Raw genomic sequence first — 23,142 nt, forward strand, 5'->3', positions numbered from 1 at the left:
AACATTATTTGGAAGCCCCCAGTCCCCATCCCTCTAAATTAACTTTAGTTTTAGTGCTTAAGCAAGAAAATATATCACATTAAGTATTTTGCAGACTTATCTCTTCTTATTATTGTAACATAATGTTCCCATATGGAAAACCATTATTTTTGAAACTTGTTTCTTCAAGGACTGGATGAATAACAGCTTGCTTTGCAAATCTGACAAAGCAGTATTCAGCATAGAACTCAGAGATAAGTGCTGAGAATAAAACCTCTGACTTGTTTTTCTTTGTTCAAGAAAATATTTGCAAGAGCAGAAGTGGTAACTCGAGGGCTTACAGAAGTGATTCTTTGGGTAAGACCACCCGCCCCCAAAGTGTTTGCCTCCTCATGGGATCTATTCAGGGCTGTACAAGATAGAACACTGGTATGAGGAACTAAATAGATGCAGTCTGAGCTTCATAGTAGATTTTGTGATGAAGGGGACTGGAAACACATTAGCATATGTGAAGAACAGTGTTTATGGAGAAATGGAAGATGCTTTTTGCTCTACTTCAGTTCAAATCAGTTCAGTCCCTCAGTCATGTCTGACTCTTTGCAACCCCATGGACTACAGCATGCCAGGCTTCACTGTCCATCACCAACTGCCAGAGCCTACTCAAACTCATGTCCATTGAGTCGGTGATGCCATCCAACCATCTCATCCTCTGTCATCCCCTTCTTTTCCCACCTTCAATCATTCCCAGCATCAGGGTGTTTTCAAAGGAGTCAGTTCTTTGCATCAAGTGGCAAAGGATTGGAGTTTCAGCTTCAACATCAGTCCTTCCAATGAATATTCAGGACTGATTTCCTTTAGGATGAACTAGTTGGACCTCCTTGCAGTCCAAGGGACTCTCAAGAGTCTTCTCCAACATCACAGTTCGAAAGCATCAATTCTTTGGTGCTCAGCTTTCTTTATAGTCCAACTCTCACATCCATACATGACTACTGGAAAAACCAAAGCTTTGACTAGACAGACCTTTGTTGGCAAAGTAATGTTTCTGCTTTTTAATATGCTGTCTTGGTTGGTCATAGCTTTTCTTCTAAGGAGCAAGTGTCTTAATTTCATGGCTGCAGTCACCATCTGCAGTGATTTTGGAGCCCCCCAAAATAAAGTCTGTCACTATTTCCATTGTTTCCCCATCTATTTCCCATGAAGTGATGGGATCTTAGATGCCATGATCTTAGTTTTCTGAATGTTGAGCTTTAAGCCAATGTTTTCACTCTCCTCTTTCACTTTCATCAAGTGGCTCTTTAGTTCTTCTTTGCTTTCTGCCATAAGGGTGGTGTCATCTGCATATCTGAGGTTATTGGTATTTCTCCCACCAGTCTTGATTCCAGCTTGTGCTTCATGCAGTCCAGCAATTCTCATGATATACTCTGCATATAAGTTAAATAAGCAGGGTGACAATATACAGCCTTGACATATTCTTTTTCCTATTTGGAACCAGTCTGTTGTTCCATGTCTGGTTCTAACCGTTGCTTCTTGACCTGCATACAGATTTCTCAGGAGGCAGGTCAGGTGGTCTGATATTCCCATCTCTTGAAGAATGTTCCACAGTTTGTTGTGATCCACACAGTCAAAGGCTTTCACATAGTCAATAAAGCAGAAATAGATGTTTTTCTGGAACTCTCTCACTTTTTCGATGACCCAACAGATTTTGGCAATTTGATCTCTGTTTCCTCTGCCTTTTCTAAAACCAGCTTGAACATCTGGAAGTTCACAGTTTACATATTGTTGAAGCCTGGCTTGGAGAATTTTGAACATTACTTTGCTAGCCTGTGAGATGAGTGCAATTGTGTGGTAGTTTCAGCATTTTTTGGCATCGCCTTTCTTTGGGATTGGAATGAAAACTGTCCTTTTCCAGTCCTGTGGCCACTGTTGAGTTTTCCAAATTTGCTAGCATATTGAGTGCTGCACTTTCACAGCATCATCTTTTAGGATTCGAAATAGCTCAATTGGAATTCCATCACCTCCACTAGCTTTGTTCATAGTGATACTTCCTAAGGCCCAGTTAACTTCGCATTCCAGGATATCTGGCTCTAGTTGAGTGATCACACCATCATGATTATCTGGGTCATGAAGATCTTTTTTGTATAGTTCTTCTGTGTATCCTTGCCACCTCTTCTTAATATCTTCTGCTTGTATTAGGTCCATACCATTTGTGTCCTTTTTTGTGCCCATCCTTGCATGAAATGTTCCCATGATATCTCTAATTTTCTTGACGAGATCTCTAGTTTTTCCCATAGTATTGTTTTTCTCCATTTCTTTGCATGGGTCACTGAGGAAGGCTTTATTTTCTCTCTTTGCTATTCTTTGGCACTCTGCATTCAAATGGGTATATCTTTCTTTTTATCCTTTGCCTTTTACTTCTTTTCTTTTCACAGCTATTTGTAAGGCCTCCTCAGACAACCATTTTGCCTTTTTGCATTTGTTTTTCTTGGGGATGGTCTTGATCCCTGCTTCATGTACAATGTCAGGAACTTCTGTCCATAATCAGGCACTCTCTCTATCAGATCTAATTCCTTGAATCTTTTTCACTTCCACTGTATAATCATAAGGGATTTGATTTAGATCATACTTGAATGGTCTAGTGGTTTTCCCTACCTTCTTCAATTTCAGTCTGAATTTGGCAATAAGGAGTTCATGATCTGAGTCACACTCAGCTCCAGCTCCTGGTCTTGTTTTTGCTGACTGTATAGTATAGAGCTTCTCCATCTTTGGCTGCAAAGAATATAATCAATCTGATTTCGGTATTGACTATCTGGTGATGTCCATGTGTAGAGTCTTCTCTTGTGTTGTTGGAAGAGGGTGTTTGCTATGACCAGTGCATTTTCTTGGTAAAACTCTATTAGTCTTTGCCCTGCTTCATTCCGTATTCCAAGGCCAAATTTGCCTGTTACTCCAGGTGTTTCTTGACTTCCTACTTTTGGATCCCAGTCCCCTATAATGAAAAGGACATCTTTTTTGGGTGTTAGTTCTAGAATGTCTTGTAGGTCTTTATAGAACCATTCAACTTCAGCTTCTTCAGCATTACTGTTCGTGGCATAGACTTGGATTACTGTGATATTGAATGGTTTGTCTTGGAAACAAACAGATAATTCTCTCGTTTTTTAGATTGCATCCAAGTACTGCATTTTGGACTCTTTTGTTGACTATGATGGCTACTCCATTTGTTCTAAGGGATTCTTGCCCACGGTAGTAGATATAATGGTCATTTGAGTTAAATTCACCCATTCCAGTCCATTTTAGTTCGCTGATTCCTAAAATGTTGACCGTCACTCTTGCCATCTCCTGTTGGAGCACTTCTAATTTGCCTTGATTCATGAACTGAACATTCCAGGTTCCTATCCAATATTGCTCTTTACAGCATTGGACTTTACTTCCATCACCAGTCACATCCACAACTGGGTGTTGTTTTTGCTTTGGCTCCATCTCTTCATTCTTTCTGGAGTTATTTCTCCACTGATCTCCAGTAGCATATTGGGCACCTACCCACCTGGGGAGTTCCTTTTTCAGTGTCCTATCTTTTTTCCTTTTCATACTGTTCATGGGGTTCTCAAGGTAAGAGTACTGACGTGGTTTGCCATTCCCTTCTTCAGTGGACCACATTTTGTCAGAACTCTCCACCATGACCTGTCCGTCTTGGGTGGCCCTACACAGCATGGCTCATAGTTTCATTGAGTTAGACAAGGCTGTGGTCCATTTGATCAGATTGGTTAGTTTCCTGTGATTGTGGTTTTCACTCTGTCTGCCCTCTGATAGAGAAGGATAAGAGGCTTATGGAAGCTTCCTGATGGGAGAGACTGACTGAGGGGGAAACTGGGTCTTGTTCTGATGGGCGGGACCATGATCAGTAAATCTTTAATCCAATTTTCTGTTGATGGTTGGGGCTGTATTCCCTCCCTATTATTTGACCTGAGGCCAAACTTTTGTGGAAGTAATAAAGATAATGGCGACCTCCTTCAAAAGGTCCCATGCACACACTGCTCACTCAGTGCCCCCAACCCTGCAGCAGGCCACTACCGACCCACGCCTCCACCGGAGACTCTTGGACACTCACAGGCAAGTCTAGGTCAGTCTCTTGTGCAGTCACTGCTCCTTTCTTCTCGGTCCTGGTGCCCATAAGGTTCTGTTTGTGCCCTCCAAATGTCTATTTCCCCAGTCCTGTGTAAGTTCTGGCAGCTGTATGTTGGGGTTAATGGCGACCTCCTCCAAGCGGGCTTATGCCATACCCAAGTCTGCTGCACCCAGAGCCCCTGCCCCTGCGGCAGTCCACTGCTGACCTGTACATCCACAGGAGACACTCAAACACAGTTCTAGTTAATACTCTTAAATGCACTGTGTTGTGTGCTGTCACTTGTAAAGAATGAGGATGCCACTCAATCAGCCACCATTAGCAGAGGTTGCACTTCAAGTTGTTTTTTTCCAGCCACAGTAATGAGCTTGGATTAAGCCACCTGCCTCCCCTACCTTTTTCCTGTCTAGGCCCTCTTGAAACCAATAGTGCACACTGGCAAACAGTTGTTTAGACTTAATGTTGGAGTGAATAGTTGAGAGTTAGCAGGCCTTTCCATGGATTAAGCCTTGTAAATGTGGCCTCATTATCACTGGACTATAATCCACTGAGCTCCCTGGTCCCACACCAATAATGCGTTACAACTCTATTTAAAATTAGATGACCATGAATACACTGGGGAAAGTCATGCCCTAGCTAAAGAACAAAAAATTGCCTGTTCCTGTTTATAATCCTAGTAATTAAAGACTATATCATCTGGCCCTTCACCACATTCTGTATACTTAAAAGGGTACTGAGATAACATGATTTTTGCACAATTTTTTATTAACTTAGTGATGAACTTTTGAGTGGCAAATTATAAGAAACTCTGAATCTCTTCTTTCCTGGCAGCATTATTGCCAGTAATGGTAACATTGTTACTGTTCCTGAGCCCTAAGGGACTCTTGTTTAGCCATTGTTTAGTTGCTAAATCATGGCTGACTCTTGCGAACCTATGGACTGTAACCCACCAGGCTCCTCTGTCCATGGGATTCTCCAGGCAAGAATACAGGAGTGGGTAGCCATTCCCTTCTCCAGGGAGTTTTCCCGACCCAGGGATTGAACCCACCTTTTCTGCATAGGCAGGTGGATTATTTACCACTGAGCCAGGGAAGCCCCTTAAAGAATATGTCTTACCAAAACAAGTAAATATGTGGGAGTATTGAAAATATGATATCTATATATTTTTATATATAGATATCATATTTTAACATATAAAATGATATCTATATAAAATATATATATAAATATATATAAAATATATATTTTTATATCAAACTCACTATATTATATCTCACTATATTAATATAGAGAGACAGTTTCTACATAAAGGCCTACAAGGAGTACGTGTATCTTATATACTCAGCGGAAGATAAAGTCCAGCCCTAAGAACTAATTCTAGGTCCAATTAACTCTTGGCTGCATGACCAATCTTAACTGATTCAGAAACAGGAAGAACCATCTTCTATGGTTTTTCCAAAGGAATCAAACTTATTGTGTCCAGTTCAGTTCAGTTCAGTCGCTCAGTTGTGTCCAACTCTCTGCGACCCCATGAACCACAGCATGCCAGGCCTACCTGTCCATCACCCACTCCCAGAGTTTACCCAAACTCATGTCCATTGAGTTGGTGATGCCATCCAACCATCTCACCCTCTGTCTTCCCCTTTCCCTCCTGCCTTCAATCTTTTCCAGCATCAGGGTCTTTTCAAATGAATCAGCTCTTCACATCAGGTGCCCGAAGCACTGGAGTTTCGGCTTCAACATCAGTCCTTCCTTCCAATGAACACCCAGGACTGATCTCCTTTAGAATGGACTAGTTGGATCTCCTTGCAGACCAAGGGACTCTCAAGAGTCTTCTCCAACACCACAGTTCAAAAGCATCAATTCTTCAGCACTCAGCTTTCTTTATAGTCCAACTCTCACATACATACATGACTACTAGAAAAACCATAGCCTTGACTAGACAGACCTTAGTTGACAAAGTAAATGTCTCTGGTTTTTAATATGTTGTCTAGGTTGGTCATAACTTTCCTTCCAAGGAGTGAGCGTCTTTTAATTTCATGGCTCCAATCACCATCTACAGTGATTTTGGAGCCCCAAAAAATGAAGTCAGCCACTGTTTCCACTGTTTCCCCATCTATTTGCCATGAAGTGATGGGACTAGATGCTGTGATCTTAGTTTTCTGAATGTTGAGCTTTAAGCCAACTTTTTCACTCTCCTCTTTCATGTTCATCAAGTGGCTCTTTAGTTCTTCTTCACTTTCTGCCGTAAGGGTGGTGTCATCTGCATATCTGAGGTTATTGATATTTCTCCCGGCAATCTTGATTCCAGCTTGTGCTTCATCCTGCCCCGTGTGTCTCATGATGTACTCTGCATATAAGTTAAATAAGCAGGGTTACAATATACAGCCTTGATGTACTCCTTTTCCTATTTGAAACCAGTCTGTTGTTCCATATCCAGTTCTAACTGTTGCTTCCTGACCTGCATACAGATTTCTCAAGAGGCAGGTCAGGTGGTCTGGTATTCCCATCTCTTTCAGAATGTTCCACAGTTTATTGTGATCCACACAGTCAAAGGCTTTGGCATAGTCAATAAAGCAGAAATAGATGTTTTTCTGGAACTCTCCTGCTTTTTCGATGATCCAGCGGATGTTGGCAATTTGATCTCTGGTTGTGTCCAGGGACAAGTTAAATGGTTCACAATGGGGCACATGGACTAAGTGAATAGAAAATTAGAGACAAGAGAAATATTTTAGGGAGGCAGCTTAGCATAGTAGATACAAATGTGGGCTTTGGGAAGTACCACACTTGCATTGTAAAAATCGTAAAGATCTATAGCAGAGCATGAAATGGTGGTTAAGACAATGGGCTGTGGATCAAACAAATGGATTTTTTAGCTCAGCTGCTGACCCTCTGTAACTTTTGGCAAGCTACTTAACATTTCCCATTTCCTCATTTGTGAAAGGAAGATAATAGAACTTATCTCATAGGGTTGTATAGGGTGAACATTAAGGGAGCTCATCCATTTACAGAGAGCAGGCAGAAAGTAAGGCTCAATAAATGATAGTCTTTTCTAGCAGCAACAGTAGAAGTCAAAGTAAATGTAAAAAATAGCCAACCTAAATGTGGATTTAACTCTTGACTGTGATCTCATTAGCATCAGATTTATACTTATGAAACCTTAAATGTGAATAATGCCCTATTCTTCTTTCTGTCTCACTCTTATTCCCATGAGGCTCTCCTTGAACCCTCTAGTCCTCTTTCTCTTCCCATTTTCTCCCAGAGCAAGAGCTTCTTCTTAGCCCTGCCCTTCTTTACTGCCTCTAATCTATTTAGATGCTGAAATCAGAGTAATTTATTTACATTATAAGTCCTACCATTGGTTGACATTGGCTCTGAGCAAGAAACATCGAAACGTGATGAAGATTACTGGTACATAAACTGACTTGTCTTTAGAGGAAAGGGAGAAATAGTGAATTGTTTGTTTCCTTTTGGACCCTTTAGGCTAGATGCCAGTGTTTCCATTTGAGTATTAAGTGCTTGACCAGGTCAGGAAGAAACTGTTGATAAAGCATCTAATGTGATGCCAAGAACCCAGCAGTACACACTACACTGTAATTGCTGATGAGGCCCAATGGTTGAGCAATCTATTGGTTTAATATTCTTGAATCATAGTTCACCAAACTCTCTGTGCTTCAGATTTCTCATCTGTAGTGAGGAAGTTAACCTGGATGATCTCTATAGTCCCTTGGGTCCTGATAAGGCATGATTTCTTTATACCATTTGAAGGACTAAGGTTTGGAGTACACAAAATCCCTATCATAAACAAATGTTCTCCCTACAGCAATCTGGCTTCAGTATAACTGCAATAGGAGAATAAAAGGGATCAATGTAATTAAATGCCATAAAAATCAATGTTGACCATTTTAACACCTCAGCCCCAATATACCAGAGGATTAGGAGTTTTAACTGCTACCTTTGTCACTTTGATTTCTGCCATTATTATCTCCTAAAGTGCTACATGATACTGACTTTTTTTTTTCTGTGAAAGTGATTGACAGATTTTATAAAGATACCTAATGAGATACTTCAACATACCCCAGCTGTTGCAAAGTTTGTCTTTTGGGAATCACTGAGGCATCTTGTTGACACAAAGACTGTTTCTTTGTGACTACACACAACTGTGCATCAACTATTACAAGGAGAGTACTTCCCAACCTTACCAGCAAAGATTCCTTCAATTATTTGTCCTTATGAACTCCAGATTGTGAATAATAATAACTATTAAACTATATTTATTATAGCTTATTTCCCATACTTGGTGAACCAAAAACAAAAACCAAAAACATATAACTGCTACTTAGAGCATTTGATCAGCATGAGACATGCAATCACAAGTTGATGTAATTCTCACTAAAAGGAAATGTATATGATATTTTAATTAGCTTCATCTTAGGTAAGTATCAAATTTCTCTTGTGAATTTGAAACACCAAGATATCTTGGAAACTCCCAGATGCTTAAAAAGATTTCTAGTGATCCATGGATTATAATTTGGAAACTTAACAAATACATTAGATCAGATCAGATCAGTCGCTCAGTCGTGTCCGACTCTGCGACCCCATGAATCGCAGCACGCCAGGCCTCCTTGTCCATCACCAACTCCCGGAGTTCACTCAGACTCATGTCCATCGAGTCAGTGATGCCATCCAGCCATCTCATCCTCTGTCATCCCCTTCTCCTCCTGCCCCCAATCCCTCCCAGCATCAGAGTCTTTTCCAATGAGTCAACTCTTCACATGAGGTGGCCAAAGTACTGGAGTTTCAGCTTTAGCATCATTCCTTCCAAAGAAATCCCAGGGCTGATCTCCTTCAGAATGGACTGGTTGGATCTCCTTGCAGTCCAAGGGACTCTCAAGAGTCTTCTCCAACACAGTGATCAACCAAATAATGATTATCATTATTACTGATGTTGTTATTTATTGGGCAATTATTAATACTATATGCCAGAACTGGTTTTAAACACTGTGCATTTTAATCTTCCTTTAATCCTGAGCCACAAAGAGATTACATGATTTACCCAGTATCACACAACTAGGAATTGTGTGGAGGATTTGAACCCCAGAAGGTTTGAGTTGATGGAGATGAGGCCTACTGTCCTTAACCCATCAGTGAACAGAGACAGTGCTCTAGTAGGTGAATAAGAGAAAGAGAGAGATTCACATTTAACAGTTGAATCTTAAGTTGCTGAAATATGGAAAGGCATCAGAACTGAAGGGTGGAGAAGTACTAGGAGTGCTGAAATGTAGCTGGAGACAGGGCCCCAATCTTTATTCTTTAGATTATTACCTGAGTTTGTGCATTTGTGTTGAGAATTCTACAAAGGTTGAATGTTGGGCCAATCAATAACTTATTGGTAAGAGCAATGAATTCTGAATACCTAGCAACATGTTTGGTGTGGGCCTAGAGAGGTGAGAAGTTGGGTAGAGGAGGCTAACCCCATTTTAAGACTGGGAACACAGTTGGAGGGAAGGAGAAAATGGCTGCCCCCAGACAGTGGCATATATGCAATAAGGTGGGAGGAGGGGAAAAGAGGGAAAAGTTCATCTTTGAGTTAATAAATTACATTCTAGAGTTTCAGGGTCTTTAAACTTCTGTGGAGTAGGGATTTGTGGCAATGCTATACGACAGAATACCATAAAACCCTGGCTATTGGGCTTGCAGGGTTAGTACTCTTTACAATTTTCAGTTCAGTTCAGTTCAGTTGCTCAGTCGTGTCCGACTCTTTGCGACCCCATTATTCACAGCACGCCAGGCCTCCGTGTCCATCACCAACTCCCGGAGTTCACTCAGACTCACGTCCATCGAGTCAGTGATGCCATCCAGCCATCTCATCCTCTGTCGTCCCCTTCTCTTCCTGCCCCCAATCCCTCCCAGCATCAGAGTCTTTTCCAATGAGTCAACTCTTTGCATGAGGTGGCCAAAGTACTGGAGTTTCAGCTTTAGCATCATTCCCTCCAAAGAAATCCCAGGGCTGATCTCCTTCAGAATGGACTGGTTGGATCTCCTTGCAGTCCAAGGGACTCTCAAGAGTCTTCTCAGGCATCACAGTTCAAAAGCATCAATTCTTCGGCGCTCAGCCTTCTTCACAGTCCAACTCTCACATCCATACATGACCCCAGGAAAAACCATAGCCTTGACCAGACGGACCTTTGTTGGCAAAGTAATGTCTCTGCTTTTGAATATGCTATCTAGGTTGGTCATAACTTTCCTTCCAAGGAGTAAGTGTCTTAATTTCATGGCTGCAGTCATCATCTGCAGTTATTTTGGAGCCCAAAAAAATAAAGTCTGACACTGTTTCCCCATCTATTTCCCATGAAGTGATGGGACGGGATGCCATGATCTTCGTTTTCTGAATGTTGAGCTTTACGCCAACTTTTTCACTCTCCACTTTCACTTTCATCAAGAGGCTTTTTAGTTCCTACTCTTCACTTTCTGACATAAGGATCGTGTCATCTGCATATCTGAGGTTATTGATATTTCTCCCGGCAATCTTGATTCCAGCTTGTGTTTCTTCCAGTCCAGCGTTTCTCATGATGTACTCTGCATATTAGTTAAATAAGCAGGGTGATAATATACAGCCTTGACGTACTCCTTTTCCTATTTGGAACCAGTCTGTTGTTCCATGTCTAGTTCTAACTGTTGCTTCCTGACCTGCATACAAATTTCTCAAGAGGCAGTTCAGGGGGTCTGGTATTCCCATCTCTTGAAGAATTTTCCACAGTTTATTGTGATCCACACAGTCAAAGGCTTTGGCATAGTCAAAAAAGCAGAAATAAATGTTTTTCTGGAACTCTCTTGCTTTTTCCACGATCCAGCGGATGTTGGCAATTTGATCTCTGGTTCCTCTGCCTTTTCTAAAACCAGCTTGAACATCAGGAAGTTCACGGTTCATGTATTGCTGAAGCCTGGCTTGGAGAATTTTGAGCATTACTTTACTAGTATGTGAGATGAGTGCAATTGTGCAGTAGTTTGAGCATTCTTTGGCATTGCCTTTCTTTGGATTGGAATGAAAACTGATCTTTTCCAGTCCTGTGGCCACTGCTGAGTTTTCCAAATTTGCTGGCATATTGAGTGCAGCACTTTCACAGCATCATCTTTCAGGATTTGAAATAGCTCAACTGGAATTCCATCACCTCTACTAGCTTTGTTCATAGTGATGCTTTCTAAGGTCCACTTGACTTCACATTCCAGGATGTCTGGCTCTAGATGAGTGATCACATCATCGTGATTATCTTGGTCGTGAAGATCTTTTTTGTACAGTTCTTCTGTGTATGCTTGCCATCTCTTCTTAATATCTTCTGCTTCTGTTAGGTCCATACCATTTCTGTCCTTTAAGGAGCCCATCTTTGCATGAAATGTTCCCTTGATATCTCTAATTTTCTTGAAGAGATCTCTAGTCTTTCCCATTCTGTTGTTTTCCTCTATTTCTTTGCATTGATCGCTGAAGAAGGCTTTCTTATCTCTTCTTGCTATTCTTTGGAACTCTGCATTCAGATGCTTATATCTTTCCTTTTCTCCTTTGCTTGTCACTTCTCTTCTTTTCACAGCTATTTGTAAGTCCTCCCCAGACAGCCATTTTGCTTTTTTGCAGTTCTTTTCCATGGAGATGGTCTTGATCTCTGTCTCCTGTACAATGTCATGAACCTCATTTCATAGTTCGTCAGGCACTCTATCTATCAGATCTAGGCCCTTAAATCTATTTCTCACTTCCACTGTATAATCATAAGGGATTTGATTTAGGTCATACCTGAATGATCTAGTGGTTTTCCCTACTTTCTTCAATTTCAGTCTGAATTTGTAATAAGGAGTTCATGATCTGAGCCACAGTCAGCTCCTGGTCTTGTTTTTGTTGACTGTATAGAGCTTCTCCATCTTTGGCTGCAAAGAATATAATCAATCTGATTTCGGTGTTGACCATCTTGTGATGTACATGTGTAGAGTCTTCTCTTGTGTTGTTAGAAGAGGGTGTTTGCTGTGACCAGTGCATTTTCTTGGCAAAACTCTATTAGTCTTTGCCCTGCTTCATTCCATATTCCAAGGCCAAATTTGCCTGTTACTCCAGGTGTTTCTTGACTTCCTACTTTTGCACTCCAGTCACCTATAATGAAAAGGACATCTTCTTTGGGTGTTAGTTCTAAAAAGTCTTGTAGGTCTTAACAATTTTAAGACAATGAAATCCTGTGGGAGGTAGGAAATACAAAGGTCAAGGATTTGAATGATAAAGCTCTGGGAGATGCTAATGACTAATCTCCCTTGTATTCTAAATCAATCGCAATTTTAGCTCCTAGGATAGTGGAAATGGACTTGGGGGTGAGGGCAGAGCGGTGAATAGGGGAAGGCTACTTGGACAAGAATTTGTGGCCTCTCTCCCTAGCTTTTTATTGGAGAATAATTGCTTTACAATATTGTGTTGGTTCCTGCCATACATCAACATGAACCAGCCATACATACGGCCCTTCCCTCCTGAGCCCCCCTCCCACCCCCCTCCCGATCCCACCCCTCTAGGTTGTCACAGAGCACTGGGTTCAGCCCCCTATGTCACATAGCCTCCTTTAGTTTAACTTGAGCAGTTTAACCCTCCCATTTATAGATTAACCTTCCCATTTTATATTGAGGGTTTATCCATGAGGCTTCGTTTTACAGATGTTCCAAACTTAAGGAAAAAGGCAAAACCACTTTGCTAAGGGAGAAAAACACAGGTGAGAAAGCTCCAAAAAGTGTTCAAATAGGTCACCTTTGTCCTTTCTGAATTTAGGGGCAGACACTAGCAAGGGTGCTTTGGCTGAGAGATCGGGAAGGTCTAAGTAATGACTCAATGACTAAAACCAATAACAGCAATAGCAGCAATAAATGATAATAATAACAGCTACCATCCCCCACCTTTAGAAGTTTGGAATTAACATATACATAGTACTGTATATAAAAACAGATAATCAACAAGGACCCAACTCAGGGAACTCTACTTAGTATTCTGTAATAACCTATATGGGGAAAGAATCTGAAAAAGAGTAGATATTTGTATATGTATAACTGATGCACTTTGCTGTACACCTGAAACTAACACAACATTGTAAATCAACTATACTCCAATATAAAGTAGAAACAAAAGCATAGCAGTTACCAATTCAGTGTCACCTCTGATCTGGGCACAGAGCTAAATGCTTTTATAGATTGTGCCATTCTATTCTCGGTAGCGCTATGAGATAGATGCTCATTTTGCAGACATCATCACTTTTTTTTGCCTCTGAAGGAGCTGTGCAAGTTGCCTAAGGATATAGGAATAAACCAAGTAAAGGAATGTTTCAATCAGTCTGCAAATAGATTTAAGTAATTGCTCGGGCCTTATGCAGCTGAAATACACGCCAGGTTGAAATGATCTATTCCTTTGAACCCAGGAATTTCTGAGTTCAGAAGGACAAATCACAAACTGGCCCCTGAAATTGGGAATGTCTGATAGCTGATTCCAACAAACAAGTGTTTTCCAAAGATTTAAACAGAAGAAATATTTCCTTCACAGAAAGGAACAGTTTTATTGCAATTAAATGTTTGCTTGAAAAGACTTTTATTAATTTGTTCATTAAACAAATACTTCTTGAGCACCAACTATCTGCTCTGCACCCAGTGACTCAAACATGAAATTGAGACAGATTTAATAAAACCCTCGATCCTAAGGAATGTCTGAAATAACCAAATTTAGGTAGAATCTATTAGTCAAGTGTGCTTTTTCAGTCTCATTCCAATGGCTATTTAAATACCCTCACCGAGTAAGGAGGGCAGTGGAGTCCTTGGATTCTGCTGCTGCTGCAGATCATGGAATAAAAGAACCTTTAATGAGATAGCCCCTTTCCTGTATTTTATAGGTCAGGGAGTCAGATGGCCTTGGACTGTAAACTGTATAACCTTGGGCAGGTTACTTAACCTCTCCCAGCCTCAGGCTTTTCATCTGTAACATGGGGGTAAAAGCGCTTGCCTTACAGAAACATGATAAGGATTGCACAAGATAATTTATATCAAATTCTTAGTGTAGAACACAACTATTGTTCGATGTATTATACGTTCACTGTTATTGTGATCACCATTTGCTGAGTGAGGAGACAAATTCAGAAAGGGGAAATGACTAGCCTAAGATCGTATAGTTTGTTGTTAGGGCAGATAGTAAAACTCAGATCTCTGTTAGCAAATATTCCTTCTACTACACTACCTATTTTATTCCCTAGGAATAGGTAATGTAAACTTCCTATGCCTGTTAGAAATAATTTGGCTTATCCAGGGAGAAGAAGGGAGAGGAAAACAAGGAAATAGATAACATAAGGAAAGAATTCCTAGAGTCAGAAACCAAAACAGCCAGGGAGATAACCAGAAAGCAGAGGAGAAACAGCAGTTACCAGAGAGTTTAAATCATAAAATTGCAGCATTATAGTGCCTGCTGAATCACAGAAACGGACCTCTATCCTCATTCCTTTATTCACCACAGACATGTCAATGAAATTAACTAAGCTTTTCTTTTTTCCTGGGGATGGCAGTAGGGAGGTGGTTCAGAATGCATGTGTGTTTCACAGAAAGTTCCCTTGCATACAGCTTTACTAGACAATTTCTATTTTCAAAGCAAGGTCATCCTATAGCGGAAGTTAGAATAGAAGCATAAGTACTACCAAGACTTAAGGAATGATAGACTTTAAAAGATAGTGGGCTGGAGTGAAACCTAAGAGTAGAAGCTATTGAGAAGTTTAACAAAAAGAAAAAAAGGCTTAAGAGTAAAGCCACATTGTTATTCCTCTGTATATTGACAATATAGGTAATTACAGTGCTGGGAATAATTGATTTGTTAGATGAAGATATTCTTAAGAATTAGAAATATATAAAAAAAACCAGTCTGTCCATATGTTAAAAGCAAAGATTAATTTACAGTTGTCTAAGCAAAAGACAAAACCCTGATGCTGGGAGGGATTGGGGGCAGGAGGAGAAGGGGACGACAGAGGATGAGATGGCTGGATGGCATCACCGACTCGATGCACATGAGTTTGGGTGAACTCCGGGAGTTGGTGATGGACAGGGAGGCCTGGCGTGCTGCGATTCATGGGGTTGCAAAGAGTCAGACACGACTGAGCGACTAAACTGAACTGAAGCAAAAGATGATATAATCTTTCCTAAAGTATTCAATCGAAGACTGCAGTATTGGTTATGCAACGTCCAGTTCAGTTCAGTTCAGTCACTCAGTCATGTCCGACTCTTTGTGACCCCATGAATCGCAGCACGCCAGGCCTCCCTGTCCATCACCAACTCCCGGAGTTCACTCAGACTCACGTCCATCAAGTCAGTGGTGCCATCCAGCCATCTCATCCTCTGTCATCCCCTTCTCCTCCTGCCCCCAATCCCTCCCAGCATCAGAGTCTTTTCCAATGAGTCAACTCTTCGCATGAGGTAGCCAAAGTACTGGAGTTTCAGCTTTAGCATCATTCCTTCCAAAGAAATCCCAGGGCTGATCTCCTTCAGAATGGACTGGTGGGATCTCCTTGCAGCATCCAAGGAGTATTCAAAATATTCCAGGAGTTTCCTAGAAGGAACAAGGCCGTTTTGCTCAGTTCATAACTGCCTAGTTCCATGGCACACATAACATCTGATTAGAGTTTCTGACCCACCAATAGAGATACTTGATGATAGTTTGGGAAGCAGTTACTATACAAAATGATTGTTCCTTTTGTACTTCATCCTTTAATCTTGAGTTTTCTGATTTCCCTCTCCTGAAAATAGTTACATATTATTCCAAATAAAATATACTAATAACACTTCAATTGCTTGTTCATTTGATAATTTTTGCCTTCACAGGGCCTCAGGTACTGTTTATACAGCGCTGGACATTGCCACAGGACAAGAGGTAAGCATTAACATTCATTTCTAGCTTTTACTTTCCTTTATTCGTATTGATCAGAATTCTTCTTTGATGGCATTTGTGCCTGACAAAATGGGTACCACTGGGTTGACATAAGTTTCCTTCATTGATATCCGAAATATCTGCTGTGAATGATGAATTCATGATTGGCAAAAGAAAAGGAGCATGGGTTTGTGGCATTAAGAAAAATCCTAGTAAGGTAAAGAATTTGTATGTCTGACTCTGTTGCTGAAAAATATGGATGCTTGTGTTTAGTCTAATGATGGTAATTCATTCTTATCTTTTAATCATGATTCAGGTGGCCATAAAGCAGATGAACCTTCAACAGCAGCCCAAAAAGGAATTAATTATTAATGAAATTCTGGTCATGAGGGAAAATAAGAACCCCAATATTGTTAATTATTTAGATAGGTAAGTTTTGTTTCATCATATACTTGTTTTCTTTATGGGATATAATTTTCATGGCCAATTATTTAGGATCTATTCATTTAGCATCCGTTCTGCAAATATCTTTCAAATGCTACAAAACAGTATCAAATATATTGCTAAACTTGTACCCACTTATCTTTGTCTACCCATTAAACATTTGAAGACACATTTTATGGTGTTGCTTCTAAACATGAGCAGTTTGTGTAATTTTCTTTTGAAGACTGTGGTTCTGTATTGCCACGAAACAGACTATCCCATATAGTAGAGAGCTGTGGTGTTTTAAACATTTAATCAAGTGTTTGTTTGGAGCCAGTGCAGTGTCTGGCTATCTAAGTAAAGAAGACAGACTACAATGGCCCTGCTTTAATGGGTGCTTTGTGATGAACTGACAGTGAGGTCTAGGGGATTGAGACTTTAATCTCAAACCTTTTTCCTAGACCAGATAATTAATGTCTCTTTCGTCAGTCGTGGTAGCATTGGGTTATTAATAGGTGTTTAAAAACAGCACTAACTCTTTACTTGTGATTTAACATCTATCTTATTCAATTTCGATGTTTCTATTTGGCACCACTGTGCTGTGTACTCTGGGTTGATACAAAGGAAATAAGACCAAGTCTACAACCTCAACGAGCTTAAGATCTCACTTTATGTGTTTTGTACCAGGTAGACCAGTGGTACAGAAAGGAGGCAAAAGAGGGGCCCAAAAAAAGTGTCATTTAGGAGGCAACTGCAGCAGAGTGACTTTATTCTGCTTTTGTAATTTTGTAAAAACTGCATTTGTAAAAAAATGCAGATTTCTCGGTGGTTCTCTGTAACTAATGAGGTATTTCATTTTTGTGAAATGAGAATTTTAATGAGAATTTTCCTTTTGAACAAACTTTCTGAAGTGAATCTTATGGGTACTGCAGTTTGAACACCACTGGATAGAAAGTCTTGCTTCATACTTATGTCAAGCTGGGAGCAGGATAGGATTGTTGGGATTATTCCATTCATTGTAATGCCTCTCTCTTGCTACACAGGGGGAAAGACAGACCTGATCGTACTGTTAAAATGCCTTCAGATGATCCCAGGGGTTTGAATTTGCTCTTGTGACCTGCCTTCCTGTATTTGATCATGTAGGCTGTGCTCCTCAATACCTACTTAAAGATAATGGGCATGTGATGACCGACTTCTATCAGAACTGAGACTTAAGTGCAGTAAATCCATTGCCAATTTGAATCTTTTTACATTATCCTATAAAATTGTGTCATGGGCAGTTCAGTCCAAGATGTCAGCCCTACGGCTTGAATGATCCAAAAGGGCTATTCACCAATCCTGTTAATTGAAATTAGCTTTTTATAGTGGAATGACTGACAGTAGTCAGTCACCAAAGGCTTCCTTGCTCTTTTCCTTCCTTCCATGGTGCACTTTCATCTCATGATCCTTTAGTTTCCATGCATATTCTCTTCTAAGATAAAGGAAGTGTCTCATAAGCATAACTGATATTTTCCTCTTGTTAGATACATGACCAAATGCAGACAAAGACTGATTGCACATTGCCTTCTTAATGGAAATATAGAAGGGTCTCCACTTCCTTAGGCCTGAGTCAATGTCTTTTTCCTCTCTTGTTGTAGCTACTTAGTGGGTGATGAACTGTGGGTAGTCATGGAATACTTGGCTGGTGGCTCTTTGACTGATGTGGTCACAGAGACCTGTATGGATGAAGGACAGATAGCAGCTGTCTGCAGAGAGGTAAGAAAATAGAACATTTTTGGCTGATGAGAACACTCACATTGGCAGTTTTTTTTTTATCTTTGATTATTTAGAATGTTTATAACATCAGAATATCAATAGCACATCTTTTATACTAAAAAAACAATTGAAGATCCTAACAATTTAAATCCTAACCCTCTCTCCCCAGCTCCTTGTTTATTTTAGTTGCTTTGTGATGGATCTTTCTGAATTCTATTATACCATTCACAGGGTACAATATCTAAGCCTGCCTAGTGGAGTCTTGGTGAATATGGAAGGCAGTAATGTTGACATGGAACTTCTTCCTGGTTGGGGGGAATTTTTATATGATAGTTATTTTGCTTTGTCTATGCAATATAAGCCGTGTACATATACAGATCACATTATAACCCCATCATTTTCTGGAAGGCAGTTTACACGAGGTCCTCCCTCAGTCCAGAAACTAGTTGCTTTCACAGTACAATCTTGAAACTCTCTCAGACCCCTCCAGTGGGTCTGAGTGTCTGCCTGTTTTCTAATAACAGTGACATATCCCCAGTTTCAAACTAAACTAAGGATATTTTGTTATATTAATTTTCTCAATATTAAAAAAAAAAAAACCACTCCTCATTGGAGTCTTATCTTGAACATTACCCTCTACCCTCTATTCATTGAAGTTTTCTATAGACACAAGTAGGAACTCTGACCCACTGAAACTTGAAAATCAATGATAGTAAAACAAAGCCAAATAATGTCAGCTAGCCTTTCATTGTTTTATATTTTAAATTATTCACTTAAATTTCCTCCTTCTGCTGTCCTCTCATTCCCATTTCTTCCTCCCCAAATATGTACACATATCCACCAAATTCATATATTTTCTATTCATACAATAAATCAAACTTAAAATATTCAGGGGATTCTTCAGCCTTTAGCCTGTGGTTCCATCTTTTAGTATTACAACACAAAGCCATTTCCAAACTAGTACCTATAGTTACTTCAGAGCCTAGAAGCGGTTCCCGAAGCTAGCTAGCTGTCTATCAGAACTAGCTGGGGCACTTGTTTTAAATGCAGATTTCTAGGTCCCACACCAGACCTTCTGAATCTAATCATATCCCAGATGCAGATGCTTACTATATCTGTAACAGATCAAGCCGAATCCATATCCTCCAGACAAGCAGATCCAAATATGATTATAGTAATTGGTTCAATCAATTGTATTAACAATGTAGTGCTACTTACCACACCATCACTCTTTGTGGCCAAGTCTGATTCAGGAGCTTTCATATGTATAATGCTAAGTTGCATCACTGATGTAAATGGTAACATGATTTCAAAATGGCTTTGAAACATTTATTTCACCTGACAACTTAAGCGTGTACCTTTGCCCAAAATTTATCTAGAAATGAAACACATTTTAAAAAAATTTTGTGATATAACTAGAACTTTTTTCTTCCTGATACAATAGTGCCTCCAAGCTTTGGATTTCTTGCACTCAAACCAAGTGATCCACAGAGACATAAAGAGTGACAATATTCTCCTTGGGATGGATGGCTCTGTCAAACTGAGTAGGTATTATGGTTCAGATGGCATGTGAGAGAGTGTCAGGGGATTTATGCTCTTTTACTGTCTATCTTGGAGAAAGCAATGGCGCCCCACTCCAGTACTCTTGCCTGGAAAATCCCATGGACGGAAGAGCCTGGTAGGCTGCAGTCTATCGGGTCGCTCAGGGTCGGACACGACTGAGCAACTTCACTTTAACTTTTCACTTTCGTGCATTGGAGAAGGAAATGGCAACCCACTCCAGTGTTCTTGCCTGGACAATCCCAGGGATGGGGGAGCCTGGTGGGCTGCCATCTCAGGGGTCACACAAGGTCGGACACAACTGAAGCGACTTAGCAGCAGCAGCAGCAGCAGCAGCAGCAACTGTCTATCTTGAGAAGAAAAAGGCTCTTGAGAGTGAGGGTTTGAAGGCATTTAGAGGCCAGATTGAGGTGAAGCATTTTTTTCACATTGTATTCCTGTAGATTGTGACCAGATTTGGGGAGGGTTAATAGTTAAGAATATCTAAGTGGTTTCTATCTGCTGGATGACAAATACCTAAGCTGTAATACATAATTATATTATAATAGTAAAAAATAATACTAAAACATAATAAAATCTTAAGATTAAAAATCAAAAAAAAAGAAAAAGAAAGAAAAGAAAAAGATTCTATAAGTTAGAGGGAACAGTATGAGGAGGGAACCAGGATTGAGGTCTAGTAAAAATGGTATCACGCAGTTACTTCAGACTAGTTTAAAATCTGGAGCAGCTGAGAGATCGGATAACAAAAGGATATGAGTGAGGCAGTTGCAGAAGCTCAGTGTCTAAAGGAAGGTACGGTCGTATCTGAAAGTGACCTCTCGTAAAAGAAAAATAAAACTGAGCTGATTTTAACTGACTTTTGTTCTCTGCAGCTGATTTTGGGTTCTGTGCCCAGATCACCCCTGAGCAAAGTAAACGAAGCACGATGGTGGGAACTCCCTATTGGATGGCACCTGAGGTAGTGACTCGAAAAGCCTATGGTCCGAAAGTTGATATCTGGTCTCTGGGAATTATGGCGATTGAAATGGTAGAAGGCGAACCCCCTTACCTTAACGAAAATCCACTCAGGGTAAGTAAAAAGAAAACTCAAGTCCTTTATCCCCGGGGAATGGAAAAAAGCCAAATGTCATTTCTTGTCTCCACTAAAAGTGGCCAGAATGGGCTCTTTAATGGGACAAGTGACATAGAAGCTCCAAATTGTAATTTTCAAAATTACTGTGAGTTATTTATTTTATGTTTCTCTTAAGATGTCTCAACAGCTTTTTCAAATGCTTTGATAACACTATTTCTAATGTCAGGGGTCTTTAAAATTCTGTAGCATAATTTTCTGCTGTCAAAAATATATATAGCTTTTTTAAAAGCAAGATGTGGGAAGAAAACAGTATTTTTATCACATGCCACTTACTTTTAGCAAAGTAAATAAATGCATTTCCAGAACAGCTGAAATTTTTTAAATTAGATTTTCATTATCAGTAAAGATTTATTGAGCCACAGCAGCTTGGTGGGTATTGAATGGAACACAAGATAGACACAGTACCAGCCTGGCAAAATCACAAACTTAATTAGACTGTCAAGTTAAAAATGAATGGAAATTGTGTTGGGTAACTCAGTTTGCTACTGCAGAATCAGAGGTTAGATCCTTATGTGGTCTGGTTACTTCTATAAGGAGAAAAGCTCCATTTTGGAGCCTAACGCCCATTCAGAGAAAGGCAAAGGAACATGAAAGAAATGGTTGCTCAGTGCAGAAGTGAGCCAGGAGCTGTTTTGTTGAATAAAATCTAAAGGTAAGTCAGAAGCTGTGTTATATATATAAAGGGCATCACACTATTAAGAAAAGGAAACATGTACCAATTCGAATTCTAGTCTCAAATTCTATGCAGAGTGCCAGTGCCAAAGGCATCTTGCATATTGTTGGCTTCCTTACCACTAAGAGTCTAAAATTGAATTTTACCATTAGTATATAAAAATCATTTCCTGTACATGGTTAAGTGTTTACACGTTCAACTTATAAAATCCATATGAAAGCCAAATATATGTGGCTTTCTGTACATGTAAAGAAACTTACAGACTAATTATCTAGTTATTTTGAAATGGAGCAGTTTCTAATTGGGAGCTGCATTCCCTGTGAATGGAGAGGGGGACAGCCTCCCCTTTGCCCCTCCCTAATTCTTCTCTGCTAGTTGGCCTCTTGTCTTAGACCTAGCACTGAATATAAAATAACAGATAGGAGTGAATGCCCTAATGAATGCTATGGGCTATTGCTCTGGGCTCATGAAACAATCTGGAAGTGAGACCTGCACCGTGATTAGCTGCCTGCAGGGCTGAGTGGAAAAAGAGGAGCATTTTCCCACTGTTTGTGGGTCAGTCCTCCATGAACTTAATCAAACCCACCCCTGACCTATGGATAATTACATGGGCTTGTCCTTATTGTCTAACCACCTTTGCCCTTTAAGAAGTAGCAGTGAAAGAACACACCAGGCCTCTTGTTTCCATGGATTTCCTCCTCTAAATCTTCAGAGTTTGGAGGCACTAAACAGATTATGGCTATTTTGCTTTCTGTCTTCTAATGAGTAATTTACAGCTTGCAAAATTTAAGGATTAAATAAATGCTCTGTAAAGCAGTTGGCCTCAGTAATGCATTTATTACCTTCTTCAGTTCCCCAAGTACAATTGATCGCTCTTCAGCAAGGCTGTTAATTGTTAGAAAGAAGGAAACAAGTTGTAATCTTTATGGGCATCTTCTAGCCTGGGATTAGAGCTAATAATTAACAGCTTGTCTCTTAGGATCCGAAGCCTTGTATCTAAATAAGTGCTCGTAGATTAACAAGCCACAGGTTCAGGAAGCCTACATTATGGCTATAACAAAAAGATTCGTCAGGAAGACCACCCTGTTGAATTCCACTGATAAGGATTTACTGTAACTATGCTCATTATTCTCCATGTGTGATCAACCTCCAGTGACTCAATCAAGTCCGTATGGAGGCAGCCCTCTATCTGTTTGCCAGGCGCCACAAGGACTTTTTAAGTTTTGATTTTGAATATGTTGTCCTCCTGTTCTCTTAAATAAAATCCAGTATCCCTGGCTATATGCCCTTATTTGGGATTTGAAAAATATAATCACTGAAACACTGGAGAGGTTGCACAGAAAAACGCATACCATGACCTTGTTGGAAGCCTGTGTTTTCTTGAATTCTGGTGACCAGGGCGTGTGGAGAAATAGAAAATGGCAGAACTGGCTTAGCCCTTCTTTCTTTAACATCCTTCTGAGACTACCACCAGTCTACCACTTTAGCTTTGAAGATGAACAAAAGGAAGGAAGTGGAAGTGAGACAGAGTGGTAGAGTGAAGTCTAACATGTTAATATGAAAAACATTTGGCCTATGGAGTCAGGCAG

At 40.1% G+C, this 23,142-nt stretch overlaps 1 protein-coding gene across 6 annotated transcripts in view; it reads left to right on the forward strand.

The window, feature by feature from the left end:
• PAK3 (p21 (RAC1) activated kinase 3) overlaps window positions 1–23,142 on the forward strand; it is a 130,470-nt gene that overhangs the window by 85,243 nt on the left and 22,085 nt on the right. For all 6 annotated transcript variants that reach the window (XM_024988124.2, XM_059883478.1, XM_024988123.2 and 3 more), the window contains 5 exons: window positions 15,965–16,013; window positions 16,327–16,439; window positions 18,071–18,188; window positions 19,633–19,732; window positions 20,621–20,817. In XM_024988124.2, the coding sequence (XP_024843892.1) occupies window positions 15,965–16,013; window positions 16,327–16,439; window positions 18,071–18,188; window positions 19,633–19,732; window positions 20,621–20,817 (577 nt within the window). The remainder of the gene's footprint in view (window positions 1–15,964; window positions 16,014–16,326; window positions 16,440–18,070; window positions 18,189–19,632; window positions 19,733–20,620; window positions 20,818–23,142) is intronic.

The sequence above is a fragment of the Bos taurus genome, chromosome X (genome assembly GCF_002263795.3).
Source record: "Bos taurus isolate L1 Dominette 01449 registration number 42190680 breed Hereford chromosome X, ARS-UCD2.0, whole genome shotgun sequence".
Classification (NCBI taxonomy): Eukaryota; Metazoa; Chordata; class Mammalia; order Artiodactyla; family Bovidae; genus Bos; species Bos taurus.